Source organism: Arachis stenosperma, chromosome 7, assembly GCF_014773155.1.
Source record: "Arachis stenosperma cultivar V10309 chromosome 7, arast.V10309.gnm1.PFL2, whole genome shotgun sequence".
Taxonomy (NCBI): Eukaryota; Viridiplantae; Streptophyta; class Magnoliopsida; order Fabales; family Fabaceae; genus Arachis; species Arachis stenosperma.
Window position 1 is genome coordinate 56,380,778 of NC_080383.1, and position 27,267 is coordinate 56,408,044.

The 27,267-nt window shown below is 39.1% G+C and overlaps 2 protein-coding genes and 1 non-coding gene across 3 annotated transcripts; 1 reads left to right on the forward strand and 2 right to left on the reverse strand.

Moving 5' to 3' along the window:
- Positions 1-2,538: 2,538 nt before the first annotated feature.
- Positions 2,539-5,812, forward strand: LOC130939810 (pentatricopeptide repeat-containing protein At3g26540-like). Its single transcript, XM_057867884.1, has one exon. It carries the CDS (start codon positions 2,539-2,541, stop codon positions 4,630-4,632), a length of 2,094 nt encoding a protein of 697 aa, XP_057723867.1. The 3' UTR covers positions 4,633-5,812.
- A 9,484-nt stretch (positions 5,813-15,296) lies between these two features.
- On the reverse strand, positions 15,297-15,400 carry LOC130942648 (small nucleolar RNA R71). Its single transcript, XR_009071213.1, has one exon. It is a non-coding gene; the product is annotated as a small nucleolar RNA R71 (small nucleolar RNA).
- A 10,735-nt stretch (positions 15,401-26,135) lies between these two features.
- On the reverse strand, positions 26,136-26,492 carry LOC130939812 (uncharacterized). Its single transcript, XM_057867885.1, has one exon. It carries the CDS (start codon positions 26,490-26,492, stop codon positions 26,136-26,138), a length of 357 nt encoding a protein of 118 aa, XP_057723868.1.
- Between the last annotated feature and the right edge of the window lie 775 nt (positions 26,493-27,267).

Consider the following 27,267-nt stretch of genomic DNA (forward strand, 5'->3'; position numbering starts at 1 on the left):
AAACCACTAATTCTTTAATATTTTCTTTTTGACTTTAATATTTTGAAATTATATTTAAACCTTTGCTTTGTTTTATATTTATATAAATAATCCTGAATTTTTATAAAATATCCATTTCAACCCCTAAACTTTATTTATTATCCAAAATACTCAAAAAATTTATATAATTATAATATTAAACTCAATCTTTTCATAAAAATACAAGTATATTTCCTCAAAAATAATTCTTTTTGACTAATTCTTCTATTCACCAAGAACAGAAACCCTCTTTATTTTCTTTTTAAAATATACATTTAAATCTTAATCTGTTTTTGAGTTTTACGGTTACCAATTTTTCACAACTTTTAATTTAATTCCTCGGCCATTAAACCTCACCCACTTTATTCAAAAACTAATGCAAAGACATCCCTAAATCAGCCTTATTATCACAGTTTGGGCAGCACAAACATGAGCAAATCACAAGTTTAATCACATATAACAATATATCAACAAAATTTAATATAAAGTCAATCAAACTCCATCAATAATCAATCATAACAACCATTCACTTATCTAATACAAATTTAATCGGTGAGAATTTACTGAAATTTTAGTTCCGTATGAAATCAAAATACTCGAGACTAAAGAGAAGCTTTCTGACTGAGCTGCCAAAAAAAATATTAGAAATTGTCTGTATCTCCTAAAATTCCAGTTGGCCAAACTCAAAGAATAGGAGAACTACGTCACCGACTAATTTCTACCGATCGAAAATAATACCTAATATGTAAAGATAAAAAATACAAATACTTTTATCGAATTAGATTTTTTATTGAAATTACGGATCACAAAAAATCGTAAAAAAAAACTTCACGGTTCCAAGGTCTCTCGTCTCACTCTCTCTCGGCTTCTCTTCCTTCTTTTCTTTTCTTAAGTTCATTCGGTGCATGAGGAGAGAGGAAGATAATTAAGGGTAATGTTAACAAATGGTTTGTAATATAAAAATACTATTAGGTGTCAGTTATACATATATGTTTTTCTTTACAAAAGCCACGTTATTTCTTTCGTTTGGTTATATATCGTTATTTCTTTCGTTTGGTTATATATATATATAAATCAGTTTCCTTTCTTTGTTTCCAAATGGCTTTGGCCACTTCCTTTTTTTTAATTTAATAATAATAATAATAATTTTTATTTTTTTTAAATATCTCATTATAATAAAAATTATTCAAAAATTTTAATAAACTTTAAACTCAAAAATTCATAAAATTTAATTTAATTATTTTAAAAAATAATCTTTTTTAAATAAAAATCCCAATAAATAAATAAATCATGAATAATTTATTATTTATTTTTTAAAAACTAGAATTGTTATATCACCTACCCACTATTTCTAACTCAATTTTTTTCACCTGAGCCGTTTTTATTATGCAACAATTCAATAATAACTACAATCACAATAAATTCACATAAATTTTAAATTAAGGTAATTTGTTAAAAGTCATTTTCAAACTCCACACATCACATAAAACTTCACTTCACTATTTTAAAATACACACTTTAATAGAGTGAATTGAAGAAATTCAATTTCAGAAACAAAAAACACCACACCTCAACCGTCAAGAACAAAATTGAAAGACATCAAACATTGAAAAAAAAATTGATTATCACGAACATAGACTTAATGTAAGTCTTGTACCAAGAGAATTCAATCCCAGCCTTCACCAAATGATTCAAATTCAAATCAAACTTCCTTGGGCACAAATGAATCTTCCACATGCGTGCTGTAGGTTGATTCCAACACTAATTTCTCAAGAACAGAGCACCCAACAAAAAGTATCACTATATACTCATGACACCCAAATAAAACCCTATTCCCAACGTGCAGCACCTTCAGCGAAGGGAGGGACACAACGAAGGGAGTCCCGAACTCCATCGACTAAGTGTCGCACGTTCTCCGGGCCTCTTCGCCGACGACAACGACAATGACCCCAACGAACGGAGTTTCCAACACCTCGTTACTCCGCACAACCTAAGCGCCCGACTTTGACCTGTTGCCATCTCCCTGACGAAGCAACTGCTGACGTCTCCTCGTCGCAGAAGGCTGCCCTCTTTTCTGCCGTCGCCTCCCTCTTCTTCTTTTCTTTTTCTCTTTTCTCCCTCTTTTGTTCTTTTTTTTTTGTTTCAATTTGTCTGTTTTAAGTATAGTGGAAAGGAGTGGGGTAATGGGTGGGTGGGACTGGGGTAATTAGTAATAATAGAAAAATGGTATTTGTATCATTTTAAAAATTATGTTTAAAAGGATGACTTTATAATGTTTTGTAATGTTGAGGATGATTTTAATAACAAAAAAATTGGAGACGATTTTAATTTTGGCTTCAGACATTAGAGACGAAAATAATACGTAATCTTTTTAAAAATATGCCACAACAATTTTATTATTTAATGAAAAATCTAATTTTTATATAATAGGATGGATAGAATAATTTGTTTTTTAAAAATTAGCTTCAAACCAACACATAAGCCAAACCAAGTGTTTTGGTCTTTCCATTGTGCCCTTACATGGGAGTAAGTGCCGCTTCCATACTCAACCAGCTCCTCCACGCAAAGAACCTCAAGCCTCAACCACGCTCCACCGCAACCAACACCACCAAGGCGGCCATCACAACCATCCTCTCCCACGTCAACGCCGGTCACATCTGTAAAGCCGCCTCCGTCCTCTTCGCATTCCCGGCGCCCTTCCCATACTCCCTCTACGCCCATCTCTTCCAACACTGCACCTCCCCACGCGCAGTCGTTGGCCTCCGCAAGGCCGAGTCGCACCTCCTCACCTTCTCCCCCAACCCACCCATCTTCCTTCTCAACCGAGCAATTGAGGCTTATGGAAGATGTGACTCTCTTCGGGATGCACGTGAATTGTTCGATGAAATGCCGAAGCCAGACGGTGGCTCTTGGAATGCGCTCATCAACGCTTATTCCCAGAGAGGTTTCTCGGATGAGGTTTTCAAGCTGTTTTTGAAGATGAATAGGTGTGGTGTTTATCCCAATCAGATAACTTTGGCTGGTGTTCTTGGGTCGTGTGCTGTGGCTTCTGAGATTGTTTTGGCCAAGCAGGCTCATGTGACTGTTGTGAAATTTGGGTTTTGTCGCAATGTGATTCTCGGGAGTTCCCTTGTTAATGTCTATGGAAAATGTGGGCTCATGGTTGATGCTCGTAGAATGTTTCAAGAGATTCCAAGTCCCAATGCTGTCACTTGGAATGTCATTGTGAGGAGGTATCTTGATGCTGGCGATGCGAGGGAGGCCATTGTCTTGTTTTCGCGGATGTTTTTGGTGAAAGTTCGACCATTGCATTTCACATTTTCAGCTGCTCTTGTTGCTTGTGCGAGTATCTCTCGGCTGGATGAGGGGATGCAGATACATGGGGTGGTTGTGAAGTTAGGTCTTCACGAGGATAATGTTGTTTCAAGCTCACTTATTAACATGTATATGAAGTGTGGTAAGCTTGAGGATGGCCATGAGGTTTTTGATCAGATTGGTTCCAAAGATTTGGTGTCTTGGACCTCGATTGTATCTGGATATGCAATGTGTGGGAAAATATGGGAAGCAAGAAAGATTTTTGATGAGATGCCAGAGCGAAATGTGATATCATGGAATGCAATGTTGGCAGGGTATGCTAGATTTTGTGATTGGCACGAAGCATTAGACTTTATATATCTGATGCTTGGTAAAATTAAAGATGTCGATCATGTAACACTTAGTCTGATGTTAAATGTCTCTGCAGGTCTTTCAGATCAGGAGATGGGTAAACAAGTACACGGTTATATATATCGACATGGTTTCCACTCATACCTGAGTGCCGGCAATGCTCTTCTTGATATGTATGGTAAATGTGGGAACTTGAACAGTGCCACAGTTTGGTTTGACCAGATGAGTAATCGGCGTGACTGGGTTTCTTGGAATGCTTTGTTGGCTAGCTATGATCATCATCAGTTGGGTGAACAAGCACTAACAAAATTTTTGGAGATGCAGTGGGAGACAAAACCAACAAAGTATACCTTTGGAACCCTCTTGGCAGCATGTGCAAATAGTTTTTCTCTTAACTTTGGAAAACAGATTCATGGATTCATCATTAGACATGGATTTGAAATGGATATTATAATCAGAACTGCTTTGGTCAACATGTATTCTCGATGTCGATGCCTTGAGTATGCTATCGAGGTTCTCAAGGGAGCAATTTCCAGAGATATAGTCATTTGGAATACCATCATTTTCGGATGTTGCCACAATCATAGGGGTAAAGAGGCGCTTGAACTTTTTCAACTGATGGAAGCAGAAGGCATCAATCCAGACCAAGTGACGTTTCAGGGAATTCTGCTGGCTTGTGTTGAAGAAGGCTTTGTTGATGTAGGTACTGACTGCTTTAGATCAATGAGCAATGAATACTATGTCCTGCCCTGGCTGGAGCACTATGATTGCATGATTGAACTATATAGTCGGCATGGATATATGGACGAGCTAGAGAACTTTCTCAAAACAATGCCAATAGAGCCCACTCTTTCAATGTTGAGAAGGGCCTTTGAAGCATCTCAGAAAAATAGATACTCAAGACTAGGAGAATGGATTACACATAAACTTAATGAATTTGAACACTAATTAATTTCAACCAACTGCATGTGTGATTATAGCAGAGATCTGATCTCTGTTTCAGATTCTAGCTTTGATTTGCCGCTATGGACGACTTATACATGCAACTGCAGTGAGCACGAGGTTGTTTGGATTTGCTGAAAGAACATGATCATTGCTATTGTGCAACTGAAACCACAAAGAAAAATCCTTGTCCATATAGAAGTGGCAGATTTTAAGGTATACAAAGAGAAGCAAGTTTCACAGTGCAAGCACATGCAAAGAGAAAGGAAAGCTACATTGTTACAGAATATGATCAAATGATAATCTCTTTAGCGTTATGGAGCATTATCAAAGTTGGAATTGAAGATTCAATTTGGGAATCAGATGACAGTAAAGGCATTTGCTGGAGGTATCATCCTAAAGGCTGCCTAATCCTTATTTGGAGATTAGAATTGCAGAAGAAAGTTGTTTCTGCATTCATACCAATTATGTATCTCCTGATGAAGGTAGGTTTAGAAGTACAAGTATGCACCACCACCAGATACCAACAACAAAGTATTGTTCTAATGGAAGGTGAATGTTATAGTGGTCCCAAGATGTTTGGTGTTTCAATGAGGCATAAAAGTTTGAACTGTATATTAAAAGTTCCAACTGTCGCCACCTCACTGTCTCTGCCTCCATCATGTTCAATCTTCTCTCCTTTATCTTTCAACTTTTTCCAACAACACCACGGTTGCCACCGCCACGTTACCATCAACACCATTGACCATCATCATCCACCACTCTCAATCTTCAACCATCATAAAGAATGTCAAAGTTCTTGAAATCTTGACATAAAGTTCACTTTCAGCATTGCCATGGCCACTCCCATAAAAGTCTCAAATGAACGACATCATCTCATGCATCAAAGAGGACAATGAGGTATCCTCCTCCTCAACTTGAGTCCTATCGCTGAAGGCCTGATTCAAGCTCCATTTTGTGCCCATTAATGGGATCACATGTTGCAACAAATCAACAAAGTTTTTGGAAATTTGATTTTGTAAATTACATGACTATTAGAAAAGATCTCTTAGGCTTTTATTTAAGTTTTAATATATTTTAATTAGGACTATAAATAAGATTGAGATCCACCCATGTGAAAACTTTTCTTCTCCCAATTTTTATTTCGCACATTTTACACTTTTTTTCTTCTAGGATTTTTCACATCATGAGCAATTAAACTTTCATTGTTAAGGTTAGGAGTTCTATTTACTTAAATAGATTAATAAATATTTGTTCTTCTACCTTTGATTAATACTTTGATTATTGTTTAAGGATTGGTTTCGTTCTTTATCCTAGGAATTAGTGATTATTGAAAAATAACTCTAATTCTACTTGAATTCTATTTGAGTATTGGAAAAGTTATATTATTAGAATTACAGCTTGAAACCAATTTCTCATAACTTCTAATTATCTGGACGTAGTGTGGTACGCGATATATAACTGCATTATGTTTTGGGATTCTTAGGGTTGTGTGTCTTATAAACCCGAAATTGAACTTAATCTTCTGATATAATTGAGTGATCAAGGAATTGACAGTCGGTTATATTAGAGGAGATTGAGTTGGCTAGGAAAAGAAATTTAATCACCAGGAGTTTGCCATAAACGTATTCATTGCATGTTCAACGTAGTTTGCCATAAACGTTAATTATTTGCTTTCTTAATTTATTGTCTTTTATGTTAATTGATAATCAAAACTTTCGTTTCAATTTGTCTAACTAGAATAATCAATCGACCATTACTTGTTTAATCCGTTAATCCTCGTAGGATCGACACTCACTAATTGTGAGTTATTACTTTGTACGACCTGATGCACTTGCTGGTAAGTCATAGATTAGAAATTCTGTGATCACCACATCATCGGTATTTAGCGCCAGACCTTAAAGCCTCACAATTCCTCCCTGCCTTGGTGGCATTAAACGCCACACCACCGGCATTTAGTGCCGGGTCTTGGAACTCATGTTGGCGAGTCTGGAAGGGTAGTGCTAAATGCCACCAACCTGGCATTTAGCGCCGATAGTGTATCCAGCAGTTGACCCTACGCCCGCTAGCACTCAACAAGGAAGATCACAATTTAAATTTAATAAAAAAAGAGAATAAGAAAAAATATGATTAGGTTTAATTTAAGTTTTTGGAATCAATTAGGATGAGAGATATAAAAAGAGGAGAGATTTGCCCTGTGCGGCTTCTTCTCCTCTTCTGCACCTTTTCAGTTGATACTTTTTACACTTTTAGGATTTTTTCTGCACCATGAGGAACTAAACCTCTATTGTTAAGGTTAGTAGCTTTATGTATTTTGATGGATTAATACTATTGTTCTTCGCACAACTAAATCAATAAGTGCACTGGGTCGTCCAAGTAATACCTGAATGAGTCAGGGTCGATCCCATGAGGATTGTTGGCTTGAATCAAGCTGTGGTTATTTTGTAGATATTAGTCAGGCGGATAAAAAAAATTGTTTGTTTGTTTAAAGCACATAAAAGTAAAATAAAGATAACGTTACTCAATTGAAGGTGAATGCAATGATTAGAAGATGGTTAAGGCTTCAGAGATGCTTTATTCTTCTGGATTAATTCGGTCCCACTGTCTACGCCAACTGTGAATGATTTCTTCTATGGCAGGCTGTATGTGATCAACGCCTTTCTTGAGAGATCGCCGATTCTCCTCTAGGATGAATACCAGGGTTAGTGCGCATCCAGTCTAAATGAGGGTGAAGCTCCTGCAGTCCATTGATGATCCTACTCAAAACGCCACAGACAAGGTCGAATCTTCCGAATTAGAGAATGCTGCGCATTTGGTTCTAGCCTTTACCACAAGACCTTAATCTCCCCATACCTCGGCTGAACTGATGTCTCGAGAAGTCCCCAACGAAGTCATAGATTAGCCGTCTAAGAGACGTATAATCAAGCTAGTGGTTCATTAATATATGATGAAAGACGGCAAACGCTCGCTGAACCCATGTAGAATAGAGATAACCTTGTGCCAGTTCAACTCATTCATAAGGTTGAAGAACGAAGATACGGCTTAGAATAGAGAATCAAACACGAATTGAGATAGAATAGTAATACTTTTATTAATCCATAAAACTCAGCAGAGCTCCTCCCCTTAACCTAGGAGGTTTAGAGACTTATACTAATAGAAAATAGTGTTCGAAAATAATGAGGGAGGAAGAAGATCCTAAACATGGGTGATCTTTTCCTATATATACTAATCTAATGACTAAGGATTACAGAAATATGATAAACTAAGTTGATAATGCGAAAATCCACTTTTGAGACCCACTTGGTGAGTGTTTGGGTTGAGTTTGAATGTCTCCCACGTGCTAATGTCCCTTAGGAGCTTTGAACGCTGGCTAGGGGCCCCTTTTTGGGCGTTGAACTCCAGTTGCTCCCTTGTGGACGCTGGACGCCAGGAATGCGGCTGGTGGCTGGCATTGAGTGCTAGTTTTGGGCCTTTATTTTCGAAACAAAGTATGGACTATTATATATTTCTAGAAAGCCCTGAATGTTAGCTTTTCATATCTATTGAGAGCACACCATTTGGACCTCTATAGCTCCAGAAAAGCTCCTTTGAGTGCACAGAGGTCAGATCCTAACAGCATCTGTAGTCCTTTCTCTACTTCTGAATCAGACTTCTGCTCAAGCTCTTCAATTTCAGCCAGAAAATTTCTGAAATCACCATAAAAAATACAAACTCAAAGTAGAATCCAAAAATATGAATTTTTCACTAAAACCTATGAAAATATAATAAAACTTAAATAAAACATAATAAAAACTATATGAAATCAATGCCGAAAAACGTATAAAATATTCGCTCATCAGAACACCAAACTTAAACTGTTGCTTGTCCCCAAGTAACAAAAAACAAAGTAGGATAAAAAGAAATATAAGGATGAAGTAAATTTCAGAATTCTCAATGAAGCTCAGTTTCAAATAGATGAGCGGGACTAGTAGCTTTTTGCTTCTAAATAGTTTTGGCATCTCACTATCTATTGAAGCTCAGAATGGTTGGCATCTTTAGGAACTTAGAATCCAGATGATATTATTGATTCTCCTAGTTAAGTTCTTTTTAATTCTTGAACACAGATTTTAGAATCTTGGGCGTGACCCTAAGCACTTTATTTTTCAGTATTATCATCGGATACATAAATGCCATAGACACTTTAACTGGGTGAACCCCTTAGGGTTGTGACTCAGGTTTACTAAAGTCCCCAATTGGTGGTGTCCAGGGTTCTTAAGCATACTCTTTGCTTTGGACCGCGACTTTAACTGCTTAGTCTCAAGTTTTTCACTTGACACCTTCACACTACAAGCATATAGTTAGGGAAGCAGCTCAATTGAGCTGCCTAGGCTAAGATTTCACTTTTAGGCCCTCCTAACCATTGTGCTCAAAGCCTTGCATCCTTGCTCTTGCCTTTTGGTTTAAAGAACTATTGGTTTTTTGCTCTTGCCTTTTGGTTTAAAGAGCTATTGGCTTTTTCTGTTTTTTATTTCTTTTTCTGCTTGCTTTTTTTATTTTTATTTTATTTTATTTTTTCTTTTTCACATAATTTTTTTCTTTAATTACTTTTTGTTGCTTTTTCTTGCTTCAAGAATCAATTTTAGGATTTTTCAGATCACCAATAATACTTCTCTTTTATCATCATTCTTTCAAGAGTCAACATTCTTTAACTCCAACATCAAATATGCACTGTTTATTCATACATTTAGAAAACAGAAGCAATGCCACCACATCACATAATTGAACTATTCCTAATATAAAACTCAAAATTCATGCATCTTACTTTTCTTTTTTAATTAAAATAATTTTCTTTTAAGAAAGGTGAGAGATTCATGGAGTATTTCATAACTTTAAGACATAAAGATAGATTATCATGCACTAGAGACAGACAATAAAACAAACTACATGAAAAAAGGAAAAAATAACATAAACAACAGGGGAGTAACGGGAACAAATCCACCTTAGTAAGGGCAGCCACCACTCCTTCTGGAGGATTGACGCGGCAGAAATTGACCGATTAAGAATTTATAGAGGAAATAGCGTTGCAAGTACAGTTCTCAATCGACTAAAATCCGCTTATCAATTTAGAAAGGGTTTGTCACAATTTTAGAATAAAAATACTAGAAGTATGAGTCCCAGGTCGTCTCCCAACGAGTTGACAAAAGGGTGGAGCTTATTGGTCAGAGGTTTTCCAAGAAATTTTTGAGTTGAGAAACAGATAAATAAATAATAGTGAGTTTAAGCAATGGAAATTAACGAGTGAATTCATATAATTCAAATAAAAGTCTTGACCGGGAGAAGATTAATTGGAAGTTCTATCCTTATTGAATTTTCCCAAGTGTAATAATAAAAGGTTGTTGTTCTACTTGGTCATCCCTTATATAATAAGGAAAAGTCAATTAACTAACCAACTAACCCTATCACTCGCGTCCTAATCCTTTCCTAAGAAAGAATCAGAGTCAGAGACTAGAGAGTCAACCAACAACCACCAATTAAAATTAACACTCGAGTAATTCAACTCAAGGTTCTCCTCTTAATCAACTCCCAATCAAGTTAGGAAACTACTCCGTTAACATGAATATAACTTTCACAGGGTTAAGAAGAGAATAAAAGGAAGACATGATAAATAATAACTGAAAATTAATTAAAAGTAAAAATGGTTCTTTGCATTAATAAATCCCAAAATCATAAATATACTTATCCAAACAGGGTTAATGGACAATAAAAAGAGTAAAGGAATAGAGAAACAAACTAGAATAGTGAAGCTTCAACGGAGGTAATGACTCTTCTCAATATCCCAAGCAAAAGCAAAAAGCAATAAAATTCTATGAACTATGAATGTGAAGAAAACCTAGAGGATGTAGTAGAATTCTCTCTCTAGATTCAAAAGTAAAACTAAAACTATGCATAATGAGAATGTGTTGAGTCTCTGCTCTTTCCTGGCTCTAGTCTGTATTTTCTGGGCCGAAAAATGTATCCAAAACTGGCCCGAAATCGCCCCCAGTATTTTTCTACACCTGCTGTACGTCGCGCATGTCATGCGTGCACGCTAGGTGCGCGCGTGCGTCGATTGTTCTCTTTGCCTGTTGCGCGTACGCGCCAGGTGCGCGTGCGCGTCTATGTGTGAATGCGCTAATGTGCGTGTGCACATCGAGTGCGCATCCGCGTTGCTCCTCGCTGGTCAGCTCTTTTGTTTCCTTGCATTCCTTCCATTTTTGCAAGTTTCCTCTCCACCCTCTAAGCCATTCCTGCCCTATAAAGCCTGAAAACACTTAACGTACAGATCACGGCATCGAATGGTATAAGGGGAATTAAAAATATACAATTTAGATGTCTAGGGAACAAGTTTTCAACCGTGGAACAAAATTGGGAAGGAATTATAAAATCATGCAAATCATATGAATAAGTGAGTAAAGAGTTGATAAAAACCACCCAAATTAGCACAAGATAAACCATAAAATAGTGGTTTATCAAACTCCCCACACTTAAACATTAACATGTCCTCATACTAAGCTCAAGGAGACAAAAAGAATGAGTAGGGAAAAGTAAGACTCATGCAATGCAACCTATGTATATGAATACAACTATATGCTAAGATATTTCTATCTACTTGGTCAAAAATAAACAAGTTCTCCAAGACAGGCATAAATCAAATTCCACTAATTCAAATCATACAATAAGAAGCAATTAAACTTGTAAGAAGACAGCTCATGAAAGCAGGAAACATAGAATCAAGCATTGAACTCTCACTGGTGGTGTATATACACTCTAGTCTCTCAAGTGTCTAGGGTTGATCACTCTACTATTCTCTAGTCATGCTTTCTAAAACTTTATTCTTTATCTAACCAATCAACAAATATTTAATACACCAATGCAAACATCATGAAGTCTTTTTCAAGGTTGTAATGGGGCTAAGGTAAGGGTGAGGGTATATGTATAGCCAAGTGATGAGCGGATAATTTGTACCCTTTTTGGCATTGTTTTTAGTATGTTTTTAGTAGTTTTAGTTGAGTTCTTAGTATATTTTTATTAGTTTTTAGTTAAAATTCACTTTTCTGGACTTTACTATGAGTTTGTGTGTTTTTCTGTGATTTCAGGTATTTTCTGGCTGAAATTGAGGGATCTGAGCAAAAATCCGATTCAGAGACTGAAAAGGACTGCAGATGCTGTTGGATTCTGACCTCCCTGCATTCGAAGTGGATTTTCTGGAGCTACAGAAGCCCAATTGGCGCGCTCTCAACGGCGTTGGAAAGTAGACATCCTGGGCTTTCCAGAAATATATGATAGTCCATACTTTGCCCAAGATTTGATGGCCCAAACCGGCGTTCAAAGTCACCTACAGAAATTCCAGCGTTAAACGCCGGAACTGGCACCTAAATGGGAGTTAAACGCCCAAACTGGCACCAAAGCTGGCGTTTAACTCCAAGGAGAGTCTCTACACGAAAATGCTTTATTGCTCAGCCCAAGCACACACCAAGTGGGCCCGGAAGTGGATTTTTATGTCATTTACTCATCTCTGTACACCCTAGGCTACTAGTTCTCTATATATAGGACCTTTTACTATTGTATTTTCATCTTGGTTCTTCTGGTTCCCTCTTTGGGGCCGAAACCAATGATCACTTTTGTTCTTATGTATTTTCAACGGTGGAGTTTCTACACACCATAGATTAAGGTGTGGAGCTCTGCTGTACCTCGAGTATTAATGCAATTACTATTGTTCTTCTATTCAATTCCGCTTGTTCTTTGTCCAAGATATCACTTGTTCTCCAACTTGATGAATGTGATGATCCGTGACACTCATCATCATTCTCACCTATGAACAAAGTGACTGACAACCACTTTTGTTCTACAAGCAATCAAGGCTCTAGTGTTTATCTCTTGGATTCCTGATACACGATGCATGGTTGATCGCCTGACAACCGAGTGCTCGCCTGACAACCGAGCCAGCCATTCCGTGAGATCAGAGTCTTCGTGGTATAGGCGAGAACTGATGGCGGCATTCAAGAGAATCCGGAAGGTCTAACCTTTTCTGTGGTATTCTGAGTAGGATTCAATGATTGAATGACTGTGACGTGCTTCAAACTCCTAGCAGGCGGGGCGTTAGTGACAGACGCAAAAGAATCGATGGATTCTATTCCGGCCTGACCGAGAACCGACAGCTGATTAGCCATATGCTGTGACAGAGCATAGGAACATTTTCACTGAGAGGATGGGAGGTAGCCACTGACAACGGTGAAACCTTTGCATAAGCTTGCCATGGAAAGGAGTAAGAAGGATTGGATGAAGACAGTAGGAAAGCAGAGAGACGGAAGGGAAGGCATCTTCATACGCTTATCTGAAGTTCCTACCAATGAATTACATAAGTACCTCTATCTTTATCTTTATGTTTTATTCATCATCTATACCCATTTGAGTCTGCCTGACTAAGATTTACAAGGTGACCATAGCTTGCTTCATACCAACAATCTCTGTGGGATCGACCCTTGCTCACGCAAGGTATTACTTGGACGACCCAGTGCACTTGCTGGTTAGTTGTGCAAAGTTGTGTAGTGATCACAATTTCGCGCTACCAAGTTTTTGGCGCCGTTGCCGGGGATTGTTTTGTGTATGGACAACTGACGGTTCATCTTGTTGCTTAGATTAGGTATTTTTTTTTTCAGAGTTCTTAAGAATGAATTCTAGTGTTTCAAGGTGATGTTCTTATCATCACCAAAGCTGATTGATCTTCATCAATTTAGCTCTTGAGTGCAATGTCCTGCTGAAGCTTGGCTAGCCATGTCTAATTCCTTTAGACTAAAGCTTTAGACTAACATTGCATGATTCCTGGAATTCTCATTAAGAATTTTGATACCTTTGTTTTTCTTTTCCATATAATTTTCGAAAAAAATCCAAAAAAAAAAAATTTATAAAATCATAAAAACCAAAAAATATTTTATGTTTCTTGTTTGAGTCTAGAGTCTCATTTTAAGTTTGGTGTCAATTGCATGCATTCATTCATGTGTCTTAAGGATCTTCAAGATGTTATTGATGGTTTCTTATTCTAATCTTTAAATTCTCTTGACTTGAGTGCTTTTGTGTGTCTCATATGCATTCTCATTAGTGTCAGTAGTATACAAACTGCTAAGTTTGGTGTCTTGCATGCATTGTTATTTGATTTTAGTTGCATTTTGATTATTAAAAATCCAAAAATATTTTTAATTTGTGTCTTCTTAAGTCAATAATACAGAGAATTAAAGATTCAGAACATACTGCAGAGGAATTATACAGAAAAAGCTGGGCATTCAAAAATGCCCAGTGAAGAAGACAGACTGGCGTTTAAACGCCAGCCAGGGTGCCTGGCTGGGCGTTTAACGCCCAAAAGGGTAGAGTTTTGGGCGTTAAACGCCAGAATGTGCACCATTCTGGGCGTTTAACGCCAGGATGGCACAAGGGGGAGGATTTTGTTTTCAAATCAATTTTTTTTTCAAGTTTTCAAAGTTTTTCAAAATCAAATCTTTTTCAAATCATATCTTTTCAATCAAATGTTTTCAAAATCAATTTCTTTCCTTTTTCAAAGATACTTGCTAACAATTAATGATTTGATTGAACATTTCAAGTTTGTTGCCTTTTCTGTTGAGAAAGGTTTTAATGTTTGAATCATATCTTTTTAGGCAAGTCATTAATTTTTAAAATCAAATCTTTTTAAAATTGTTTTCAAAACATATCTTTTCAATCATATCTTTTTAAAAGCATAACTTTTCAATCAAATCTTTTTAATCACATCTTTTTCAAAATAATTTTTTTTATCATATCTTTTTGATTTCTGATTTCAAAATCTTTTTCAAAAATTACTTGATTTCTTTCCCACTCTTGATTTTCGAAAATCAATTAAAGTTTTTCAAAAATGTTTTCAAAATATTTCACTTGATTTTCGAAAATTTCTTCCTCCCTTCCCACATCCTTCTACTTATGGAGTACCACTCCTTCTCAATGCACAATTCGAACTCTATCTAATTAAAGTTCGAATTCTTCTACCTCTTCTTTCTATTTTTCTGTTCCTCTGACACCTCAAGGAATCTCTATACTGTGACATAGAGGACTCCATATTTTCTTGTTCTCTTCTCTTTCTTATGAGCAGGAGCAGAGACAAAGGCATTCTTGTTGAAGTTGACCCTGAACCTGAAAGGACCTTGAAGCGAAAGCTAAGAGAAGCTAAGGCACAACTCTCTGTTGAGGACCTGACCGAATTCTTCAAAGAAGAAGAACCTATGGCAGCCGAAAACAACAACAATGCCAACAATGCAAGGAAGGTGCTGGGTGACTTTACTGCACCTACTCCCGACTTCTATGGGAGAAGCATCTCTATCCCTGCCACTGGAGCAAACAACTTTGAGCTTAAGCCTCAATTAGTTTCTCTAATGCAACAGAATTGCAAGTTCCATGGACTTCCATTGGAAGATCCTCATCAGTTTTTAGCTGAATTCTTGCAAATCTGTGACACAGTCAAGACTAATGGGGTTGACCCTGAGGTCTACAGACTGATGCTATTCCCTTTTGCTGTAAGAGACAGAGCTAGAACATGGTTGGACTCACAACCTAAGGAAAGCCTGGACTCATGGGAAAAGCTAGTCAATGCCTTCTTGGCAAAGTTCTTTCCACCTCAAAAATTGAGTAAGCTTAGAGTGGAAGTCCAAACCTTCAGACAGAAGGAAGGAGAATCCCTCTATGAAGCTTGGGAAAGATACAAACAATTAATCAGAAAATGTCCATCTGACATGCTTTCTGAATGGAGCATCATAGGTATTTTCTATGATGGTCTCTCTGAACTATCCAAGATGTCTTTGGATAGCTCTGCTGGAGGATCTCTTCATCTGAAGAAGACGCCTACAGAAGCTCAAGAGCTAATTGAAATGGTTGCAAATAACCAATTCATGTACACTTCTGAAAGGAATCCTGTGAACAATGGGACAAGTCAGAAGAAAGGAGTTCTTGAGATTGATACTCTGAATGCCATTCTGGCTCAGAACAAGATATTGACTCAACAAGTCAATTTGATTTCTCAAAGTCTGTCTGGAATGCAAAATGCACCAAGCAGTACTAAGGATGCTTCATCTGAGGAAGAAGCTTATGATCCTGAGAACCCTTCAATGGAAGAGGTGAATTACCTAGGAGAGCCCTATGGAAACACCTATAATTCTTCATGGAGAAATCACCCAAATTTCTCATGGAAGAATCAAGAGAGACCTCAACAAGGTTTCAACACCAATAATGGTAGAAGAGACAGGTTTAGCAATGGCAAGCCTTTTCCATCATCTTCTCAGCAACAGACAGAGAATTCTAAACAGAACCCCTCTGACTTAGCAACCATGGTCTCTGATCTAATCAAAACCACTCAAAGTTTCATGACTGAAACAAGGTCCTCCATTAGAAATTTGGAGGCACAAGTGGGACAGCTGAGCAAGAAAGTTACTGAACTCCCTCCTAGTACTCTTCCAAGCAATACAGAAGAAAATCCAAAAGGAGAGTGCAAGGCCATCAACATGACCGAATTTGGAGAGGAGGGAGAGGAAGTGAACGCCACTGAGGAAGACCTCAATGGGCGTGCACTAGCCTCCAATGAGTTCCCTAATGAGGAACCATGGGAATCTGAGGCTCAAAATGAGACCATAGAGATTCCATTGGACTTACTTCTGCCTTTCATGAGCTCTGATGAGTATTCTTCCTCTGAAGAGGATGAGTATGTCACTGAAGAGCAAGTTGCTAAATACCTTGGAGCAATCATGAAGCTAAAAGACAAGTTATTTGGAAATGAGACTTGGGAGGATGAACCCCCTTTGCTCACCAAAGAACTGGATGACTTGTCTAGGCAGAAATTACCTCAAAAGAGACAAGACCCTGGGAAGTTTTCAATACCTTGTACCATAGGCACCATGACCTTCAAGAAGGCTCTGTGTGACTTAGGGTCAAGTGTAAACCTCATGCCTCTCTCTGTAATGGAGAAGCTAGGGATCTTTGAGGTACAAGCTGCAAGAATCTCACTAGAGAAGGCAGACAATTCAAGAAAACAAGCTCATGGACTTGTAGAGGATGTTTTGGTGAAGATTGAAGACCATTACATCCCTATTGATTTCATAGTCCTAGAGACTGGGAAGTGCATGGATGAAACCATCATCCTTGGCAGACCCTTCCTAGCCACAGCTAAGGCTGTGATTGATGTTGATAGAGGTGAACTGATCATTCAAGTGAATGAAGAATCCTTTGTGTTTAAGGCTCAAGGATATCCCTCTGTCACCATGGAGAGGAAGCATGAAGAGCTTCTCTCCAATCAGAGTCAAACAGAGCCCCCACAGTCAAACTCTAAGTTTGGTGTTGGGAGGCCACAACCAAACTCTAAGTTTGGTGTTGAACACCCACATTCAAACTCTAAGTTTGGTGTTGGGAGGTTCCAACATTGCTCTGAGTATCTGTGAGGCTCCATGAGAGCCCTCTGTCAAGCTACTGACATTAAAGAAGCGCTTGTTGGGAGGCAACCCAATGTTATATTTTATCTATTTTCCTTTGTTATTTTTTGTTATTTTGTAGGTTGATGATCATGAGAAGTCACAAAATCAATTGAAAAAGCAAAAATATAATGAAAAACAGGAAGAAAAACAGCACACCCTGGAGGAAGAACCCACTGGCGTTTAAACGCCAGTGAGGCTAGCAGTTGGGCGTTTAACGCCCAGTCTGGCACCATTCTGGGCGTTTAACGCCAGAAAGGGGAACCAGACTGGCGTTAAACGCCAGAAAAGGGCAAGAGCCTGGCGTTAAACGCCAGGAATGGGCACCAGCCCGGCGTTTAACGCCAGAATTGGCTCAAAACGTGATTTTGAAAGCCATTTGGTGCAGGGATGACTTTTCCTTGACACCTCAGGATCTGTGGACCCCACAGGATCCCCACCAACCCCACCACTCTCTCTCTTCTTCTTCACCCATTCACCAATCACCTCAACATCTCTCTCTCTTCACCACTCACATCCATCCTTCATAAAACACCACTTCTCCCCCTCTTTGGCCGAACACAAAGCCGTTCCCTTCTTCCTCATTTCTTCTTCTTCTACTCTCTTCTTTCTTCTTTTGCTCGAGGACGAGCAACCCTTTTAAGTTTGGTGTGGTAAAAGCATTGCTTTTTGTTTTTCCATAACCATTTATGGCATCCAAGGCCGGAGAAACCTCTAGAAAGAGGAAAAGGAAGGCAAAAGCTTTTACCTCCGAGTCATGGGAGATGGAGAAGATTCATCTCAAGGGTGCATCAAGACCACTTCTATGAAGTTGTGGCCTTGAAGAAGGTGATCCCTGAGATCCCTTTCAAACTCAAAAAGGGTCAACTTTGATCAAAGGTTGGACCAAGTCCTCATAAACATTTGTGAAGAGGGCGCTCAATGGAAGAGAAACTCAAGAGGGAAGCCGGTTCAACTGAGAAGGCATGACCTCAAGCCCATTACTAAAGGATGGAGCAAACAAGAGACCCCTCTCATCATGAGATCCCTGAGATGCCTCAAGGGATGCACTTTTCTCCACAAGACTATTGGGAGCAAATTAACACCTCCCTAGGAGAATTGAGTTCCAACATGGGACAACTAAGAGAGGAGCAACAAAGACAAGGAAGAGACATTGAGGAGCTCAAGCACTCCATAAGACCTTCAAAAGGGAAGAACAAGCCGCCATCACTGAGGTGGACCCGTTCTTTAATCTCCTTGTTCTTTATTTTTCTGCTTTTCGAAAATTATGCTTTATGTTTATCTATGTTTGTGTCTTATGATCATTAGTGTCTTAGTGTCTATGCCTTAAAGTTATGAATGTCCTATGAATCCATCACCTTTCTTAAAAGAAAACTGTTTTTATTACAAAAGAACAAGAAGTACAGGATTTCAAATTCATCTTTAAAACTAGCTTAATTAGTTTGATGTGGAGACAATACTTTTTGTTTTCTGAATGTATGCTTGAACAGTGCATATGTCTTTTGAATTTGTTGTTCATGAATGTTAAAATTGTTGGCTCTTGAAAGAATGAGGAAAAAGGAGACATGTTACTAAGGATCTGAAAAATCATAAAAATGATTCTTGAAGCAAGAAAAAGCAGTGAATACAAAAAAAAAAAGAGAAGGAGAAAAACGAAAAAAGAAAAGAAAGAGAAAAAGAAAGAAAAAGAAAGAAATAAAGTTGTGATCCAAGGCAAAAAGAGTGTGCTTAAGAACCCTGGACACCTCTAATTGGGGACTCTAGCAAAGCTGAGTCACAATCTGAAAAGGTTCACCCAATTATGTGTCTGTGGCATGTATGTATCCGGTGGTAATACTGGAAGACAGAGTGCTTTGGGCTACGGCCAAGACTCATAAAGTAGCTGTGTTCAAGAATCATCATACTTAACTAGGAGAATCAATAACACTATCTGGATTCTGAGTTCTTAAAGAAGCCAATCATTCTGAATTTCAAAGGATAAAGTGAGATGCCAAAACTGTTTGGAGGCAAAAAGCTACTAGTCCCGCTCATCTAATTTGGAGCTAAGTTTCATTGATAATTTGGAGTCTATAGTATATTCTCTTCTTTTTATCTTATTTGATTTTCAGTTGCTTAGGGACAAGCAACAATTTAAGTTTGGTGTTGTGATGAGCGGATAATTTATACCCTTTTTGGCATTGTTTTTAGTATGTTTTTAGTAGTTTTAGTTGAGTTCTTAGTATATTTTTATTAGTTTTTAGTTAAAATTCACTTTTCTGGACTTTACTATGAGTTTGTGTGTTTTTCTGTGATTTCAGGTATTTTCTGGCTGAAATTGAGGGATCTGAGCAAAAATCTGATTCAGAGACTGAAAAGGACTGCAGATGCTGTTGGATTCTGACCTCCCTGCATTCGAAGTGGATTTTCTGGAGCTACAGAAGCCCAATTGGCGCGCTCTCAACGGAGTTGGAAAGTAGACATCCTGGGCTTTCCAGAAATATATGATAGTCCATACTTTGCCCAAGATTTGATGGCTCAAACCGGCGTTCAAAGTCACCTACAGAAATTCCAGCGTTAAACGCCGGAACTGGCACCTAAATGGGAGTTAAACGCCCAAACTGGCACCAAAGCTGGCGTTTAACTCCAAGGAGAGTCTCTACACGAAAATGCTTCATTGCTCAGCCCAAGCACACACCAAGTGGGCCCGGAAGTGGATTTTTATGTCATTTACTCATCTCTGTACACCCTAGGCTACTAGTTCTCTATATATAGGACCTTTTACTATTGTATTTTCATCTTGGTTCTTCTGGTTCCCTCTCTGGGGCCGAAACCAATGATCACTTTTGTTCTTATGTATTTTCAACGGTGGAGTTTCTACACACCATAGATTAAGGTGTGGAGCTCTGCTGTACCTCGAGTATTAATGCAATTACTATTGTTCTTCTATTCAATTCCGCTTGTTCTTTGTCCAAGATATCACTTGTTCTCCAACTTGATGAATGTGATGATCCGTTACACTCATCATCATTCTCACCTATGAACAAAGTGACTGACAACCACTTTTGTTCTACAAGCAATCAAGGCTCTAGTGTTTATCTCTTGGATTCCTGATACACGATGCATGGTTGATCGCCTGACAACCGAGTGCTCGCCTGACAACTGAGCCAGCCATTCCGTGAGATCAGAGTCTTCGTGGTATAGGCGAGAACTGATGACGGCATTCAAGAGAATCCGGAAGGTCTAACCTTGTCTGTGGTATTCTGAGTAGGATTCAATGATTGAATGACTGTGACGTGCTTCAAACTCCTAGCAGGCGGGGCGTTAGTGACAGACGCAAAAGAATCGATGGATTCTATTCCGGCCTGACCGAGAACCGACAGCTGATTAGCCATATGCTGTGACAGAGCATAGGAACATTTTCACTGAGAGGATGGGAGGTAGCCACTGACAACGATGAAACCCTTGCATAAGCTTGCCATGGAAAGGAATAAGAAGGATTGGATGAAGACAGTAGGAAAGCAGAGAGACGGAAGGGAAGGCATCTTCATACGCTTATCTGAAGTTCCTACCAATGAATTACATAAGTACCTCTGTCTTTATCTTTATGTTTTATTCATCTTCTATACCCATTTGAGTCTGCCTGACTAAGATTTACAAGGTGACCATAGCTTGCTTCATACCAACAATCTCCGTGGGATCGACCCTTGCTCACGCAAGGTATTACTTGGACGACCCAGTGCACTTGTTGGTTAATTGTGCAAAGTTGTGTAGTGATCACAATTTTGCGCTACCACCAAGTGAGATATAAATTGAATCTTTGAGTAACCTAAGCTATCACCTAACATACGCACACACTCTGAAATTTTAAAATCATGTCTAGTTACCCAAAATTCTCACTTTTGCATTAAATACTCATGCATCAACTTTTCTCTAATTTTATCACATATACATTGATCTTTCCTTAAACTTGACATTGGGGTAATTTTTCCCCTTATTCCCTTTTCTACTTAATTATTTGAATATTTTTGGTTTTTCTCTCTCTTTTGTTTAACCTGAAAACAAATATAACATTTCAATGCATATGGTTTTTCCTTTTTCACATGAGTAGGCACCCAAATTCCCAATATGTAAATAAAGTAGAAACATAAAACATTCCTATCAACCCATGTTCCCACAATTTTTTCACACTTAGTTAACTGATAAGCGGATAATTTATACGCTTTTTGGCACTGTTTTTAGTATATTTTTAGTATGTTTTAGTTAGTTTTTATTATGTTTTTATTAGTTTTTAATTAAAAATCACATTTCTGGACTTTACTATGAGTTTGTGTATTTTTCTATGATTTCAGGTATTTTCTGGCTGAAATTGAGGGACTTAAGCAAAAATCTGATTCAGAGGTTGAAAAGGGCTGCAGATGCTGTTGGATTCTGACCTCCCTGCACTCGAAGTAGATATTTTGGAGTTATAGAAGCCCAATTGGCGCGTTCTTAATTGCGTTGAAAAGTAGACATCCAGGGCTTTCCAGAAATATATAATAGTCCATACTTTTCCCGAGATTTGATGGCCCAAATCGGCGTTCCAAATCAGCTTCAGAATTTCCGGCGTTTAATGCCGGAACTGGCACAAAAGTTGGAGTTAAACGCTCGAACTGGCACAAAAGCTGGCGTTTAACTCCAGAAAAAGTCTCTACACATGAAAGCTTCAATGCTCAGCCCAATCATACACCAAGTGGACCCCGGAAGTGGATTTTTACGTCATTTACTCATTCTTGTAAACCCTAGGTCACTAGTTCACTATAAATAGGACTTTTTGCTATTGTATCTTTACCTCATGACACTTTACACGTTTCATATTGTACCTTCTACGGCATGAGTCTCTAAACCCCATGGTTGGGGGTGAGGAGCTCTGCTGTGTCTTGATGGATTAATGCAATTACTACTGTTTTTCATTCAAACACGCTTGTTTCCATTCTAAGATATCACTTGCTCCTCAACTTGATGAATGTGATGATCCGTGACACTCATCATCATTCTCACCTATGAACGTGTGCCTGACAACCACCTCAGTTCTACTTTAGATTGAGTGGATATCTCTTGGATTCTTTAGCCAGAATCTTCGTGGTATAAGCTAGAATATATTGGCGGCCATTCTTGAGGATCCGGAAGGTCTAAACCTTGTCTGTGGTATTCTGAGTAGGATTCAGGGATTGAATGACTGTGACGAGCTTCAAACTCGCAATTGTGGGGCGTTAGTGACAGACACAAAAGAATCACTGGATTCTATTCTGACATGATCTAGAACCGACAGATGAATAGCCGTGCTGTGACAGAGCGCGTTGAACATTTTCACTGAGAGGATGGGAGGTAGCCATTGATAACAGTGAAACCCTACATACACCTTGCCATGGAATGAGCCTTGCGTGTATGAAGAAGAAGACAGTAGGAAAGCAGAGATTCAGAAGATAGAGCATCTCCAAAACCTCAACCTGTTCTCCATTACTGCAAAACAAGTATTTATTTCATGTTCTTCTACTTTTCACAATTAAACCTGAGAATTATTGATATCCTGACTAAGAGTTACAAGATAACCATAGCTTGCTTCAAGCCGACAATCTCCGTGGGATCGACCCTTATCACGTAAGGTATTACTTGGACGACCCAGTGCACTTGCTGGTTAATTGTGCGGAATTGCAATGGTAGGCTAATTAAAACGCTCAAAGTGGCAAACAAAGGTAATTGAAATGGTAGGCTAATTGGGATAAGTGAGCTAATAATAAATGATGGCCTCAATCATATGCATACATGTAAATACACTAAACAATGGACATATAGAGTGGAACAAAGTAAAGATTGTAATTATAGAGAAGAACACACACACAAGAATAAATATCATGGTTAAATAATGTAACCATACAATTAAGCTTGAAACTCACGGGTTGTGTGTTCTTAGCTATAATTCATGTTCCAAAAACAAGCTTCAAACAAGTTTAACATAGAATTTAAATTTGAATTAGTTAAAATTTTCAAAAATGGGGTCTTAAAAAGTAACTTGTTTTTCAACCAAATAGACATGCATGCAAAACACTTATTACTGTGCAATCTATCCTGTCTAACAAAAGAAAAGAAATAACCTATTGGTGTTAAGAAAAAGCAATTACCTCCGGAAGTTAGGTACTGACCGACCTCCCCACACTTAAAGCTTGGCACCGTCCTCGGTGCCATCAGTCAGGAACAAAGGGGGGCTGGTAACAGTATTTCCACAGTCGGGGTCATCATGGCTCCTGATGCTGGTAGGTGAGGTGGAGTCCGGAGTGTCTGGTTGTTCTTTAGATGGGTGATCGCCAATAATCAGCTCTCTGAGGTATGTAAATCGGCGCTTGTTGCGGCGCTCCATTCGCTTTATTTGCCGGTCTCGCCGGTCCAACCTCTGAAGTATTTGAAGGAGCAGCTGATTTGTTGAAGGTGCTTGTGATGTAGAGGGAGAAGGGATATCTCCGGTCTGGTCTGCAGTCCGGCTGGTAGTGGCTGCTGGGGGTCTGATGTATTTCTCGTTAGGGACTTTCTGATCATCCCGCAAAATCATGGCCTTGGTGTCTCCAGCTTTGTAGGAGACTGTGACTGCTGAGACTAGATCCGAAACCAAGGCGGGAATGGGAAGGTTACCCACAATCTGTACGTGTCCCATGACTTGCTGGATGTGTCTTGGTAAGTTGAGAGGCTGGTCTGTAAGGATACACCAGATGAGAACAGCCATGTCTGCAGTGAAGGAGGACTCGTGAGTACTCGGGAAGACGTAGTGGGACATAATCTGTGCCCACACGTGAGCTTCCAAGGTAAGTGCTGAAGCCAATATGCCCTTAGGTCAGGATCGATGGTATCCAAAGATCCACTTGCTGCCATGTAGTGCTATAATTCTGAGAAAGTCTTCCCAGTCAAATTGGAATTGCTAGCGCTTGAAAGAGGCTTCTTGATATGCGTCAAATCCTTCTGGAGTAGGGGGGAGATCTAAAACTCGCTGAATGGCCCCTTCAGAGATAGAGACTTGCTTTTGACGGACATAGACAGACTGCATGTTTGGCATGTGAAAATTGGAGTAGAATTCAACTACCTATGAAAGGTTGACCTGCCTTGGCTACCTTCATAAGAAACCCCATTGTCTGCGCTCAATGTGGGGCTCTACAAGATCAACAATGTTGTAAGGGAGGATGAGTAGGTGCTCATTGTTGTAATTCTGTTTAGCCAGGATGGAGAACATCTGCTCACAGTAGCAGTTAGTGAACCGCGCAGTGTCTCTTGCTGGAAAGGCTATCTCGGTTTCATCGACATTGATAATCCTCTTGACTCGCTTTGTTGATGGCTTGACTGATGTTGAGAAAGGTTCCTTAGCGAGAGCTCTTTTTATTCCTCTCCTCGCCGGTGGTTTGTTAGTGGCTTTCTCTTTATCCTTTTTGGTGGCCATCCTGAAAAGGGAAAAAGAAAGGTACATGTAAGTCCAAGGGTTGGAGCAAGGAAGAGGACCGTACAAGTGATAATCTTGCCAAGGTAAAGAAGGATATCGTTAACACATGGTCGCGGCTTCATGCAATTAGGACATCAATGGAAATATAGCAAGAAAGAGGAAGGCAATTAAATGCAAGATGTTTATTAGCATGCCGGCAAAGGCATGAGTAGCATAGATCAAGCATTAATTACGAAAAATCTATTATCATTCGTAACAAACTACCAATCATGTTTGTATTGACAATTATATTTAATTAATAAAATATTATAAGGGTTTTGTGAAAACAGGCATTAGAGTATAAGAGTAGAATATTTGAGGATGCACAATATCATACGGGCGTTTTCACAAACACTTGGTATGCATGTATAATATGATAGGGAAAGAATTAAATCTGAACATGCAAGCAACCCAAAAACAATCAATATTAATTGTCAAATAGCTCTTGAATAATCCACAAGCAGTTATAGAAGAGAATAATCACCCTATTAGATTTCTAACACCAAGTAAAATAATGCAAAAATAGATAATGAAGAAGAGAAAGAGAGGGAAAATAGAAAGAAAGAACCTTGAGAAAAGGATGAAAAGAGAGAGATAATGGAGGATGTGAGTGAGAAAGAAGTAAGAGGAGAAGAAGAAGAAGAATAAGATAGAAAAGATAGAGAAAGAAGAAGAAGAAGAAGAAAGGAGGAAGAAAGAAATTAGGATTGGGAAAGAAAGAATTAGGATTTGGGAGGAAGAGAGAATGAAAAACTGGGCGGCGCACTAGGTGAGTGATACGGTGCAACCGACGCGGACGCGCACTGCGTTCGTTCGCGCGGGTTGCAAAAAATGGAAGGGATGTGGATGCGTCCTGTGCGCCCGCGCGTGACCAAGGCGGTGCCTCTAGTGCGAGGCCAGCACCGCGCACGCGCAACTCAGTATAACTTCCACAGTGGGGCAAAACTTCAATCGACGCATGTGCGGCATGTACGCGCATGCGTGGATTGCCTAGTGGTGAAAAGGACGCGTAGGCGCCAGGTGCACATACGCGTGGGTCAATTTGTGCGTCTCGCACAATACCGGCCCTAAACTAGCGCAACTCTCTGGCCAAACAAGGTTTACGTCGATTTCCACATTGACGCGGACGCGCTTCAGGCACGGATGCCTCGGTCGCCAAGAGAGGAAGCTGTGCACACGCGTACAGTACGTGTGCGCGTGGGCTGGATGGTGCCTGAGGCACGTTTCCTGCCCAGCTCCCGCGCCACTCTTTGGTCAATCTCACCCAATTCACATTCACAAAGAACGCGGACGCGCACTAGGCACTGGCGCGTTGTTCCCATTTTTTTAAGAGTAAAAATGCAGTATGCAGCTAATTATGCAGAAATTATGAATGGTTAATGAGAAAAACAAAGTAAAATAAAGCTAAGAATAAAAATGGAAGATTGTACCATGGTGCGTTGTCTCTCACCTAGCACTTTTCTTTAACGTCCTTAAGTTGGACGGTCTACTAGCTCAGTCTTCTGCTGTTGGTGGATCCTCCAAGAGGAAGATCTCTAGCTCTTTGTTTTCTTCATCTTCTCACTATGATATAGCTTTAAGTGATGTCCATTGACATTGATGAATTCGGAGCTTGAAGGATGACTCAAGTGAAAGACTCCGTATGGCTCTGCCTTCTCTACTCTATAGGGACCTTCCCATCTTAATCTCAACTTGCCTGACATGAGCCTCAATCTGGAGTTGTAAAGGAGGACTAAGTTCCTAGGTTGGAACTCTCTCCTCTTGATGTGCTTATCATGCACAACCTTCACCTTCTCTTTGTACAGCCTGGAGTTCTCATAAGCTTCTAGGCGAAGGTTCTCTAATTCTTGTAGTTGCAGCTTCATTTTGGCTCCAGCTTTCCCAAATCTCATGTTGCATTCTCTTATCACCCAGAAAGCTTTATGTTCTACCTCAACTGGGAGGTGACAGACCTTCCCATAAACTAGGCGGAAGGGGCTCATCCCGATTGGTGTCTTGTACGCTGTCCGATATGCTCAAAGCGCATCTTGTAGCCTACTGCTCCAGTCCTTCCTATGAGGCTTGACTATCTTCTGCAGTATGCGCTTTATCTCTCTGTTAGACACCTCAGCTTGCCCATTAGTCTGGGGATGGTAAGCTGTTGCTATCTTGTGAAGGATGCCATGTTTCTTCAGTAGGCCTGTTAATCTCCTGTTACAAAAGTGAGTGCCTTGATCACTCACGATTGCTCGTGGTGATCCAAGGCGACTGATAATATGGTTTCTAACAAAAGAGACAACAGTGTTAGCATCATCAGTACGAGTAGGAATTTCTTCCACCCATTTAGAAACATAATCTACAGCTAACAATATATATAGGAAACCGCTAGAGTTTGGAAACGGACCCATGAAGTCAATGCCCCAGACATAAAAAATCTCACAGAACAACATAAGCTGTTGAGGCATCTTATCCCTCTTGGATATATTACCAAATCTTTGGCATGGGAAACAAGATTTGCAGAAAGTAGCAGCATCTCTAAAAAGAGTAGGCCACCAGAATCCACAGTCTAAAATTTTTCTAGCTATTCTTTTAGGGCCAAAATGTCCACCACTCTCAGAGGAGTGGCAGGTCTCTAAAATAGACTGGAATTTTGATTGAGACACACACCTTCTAATTACCTGGTCAGCA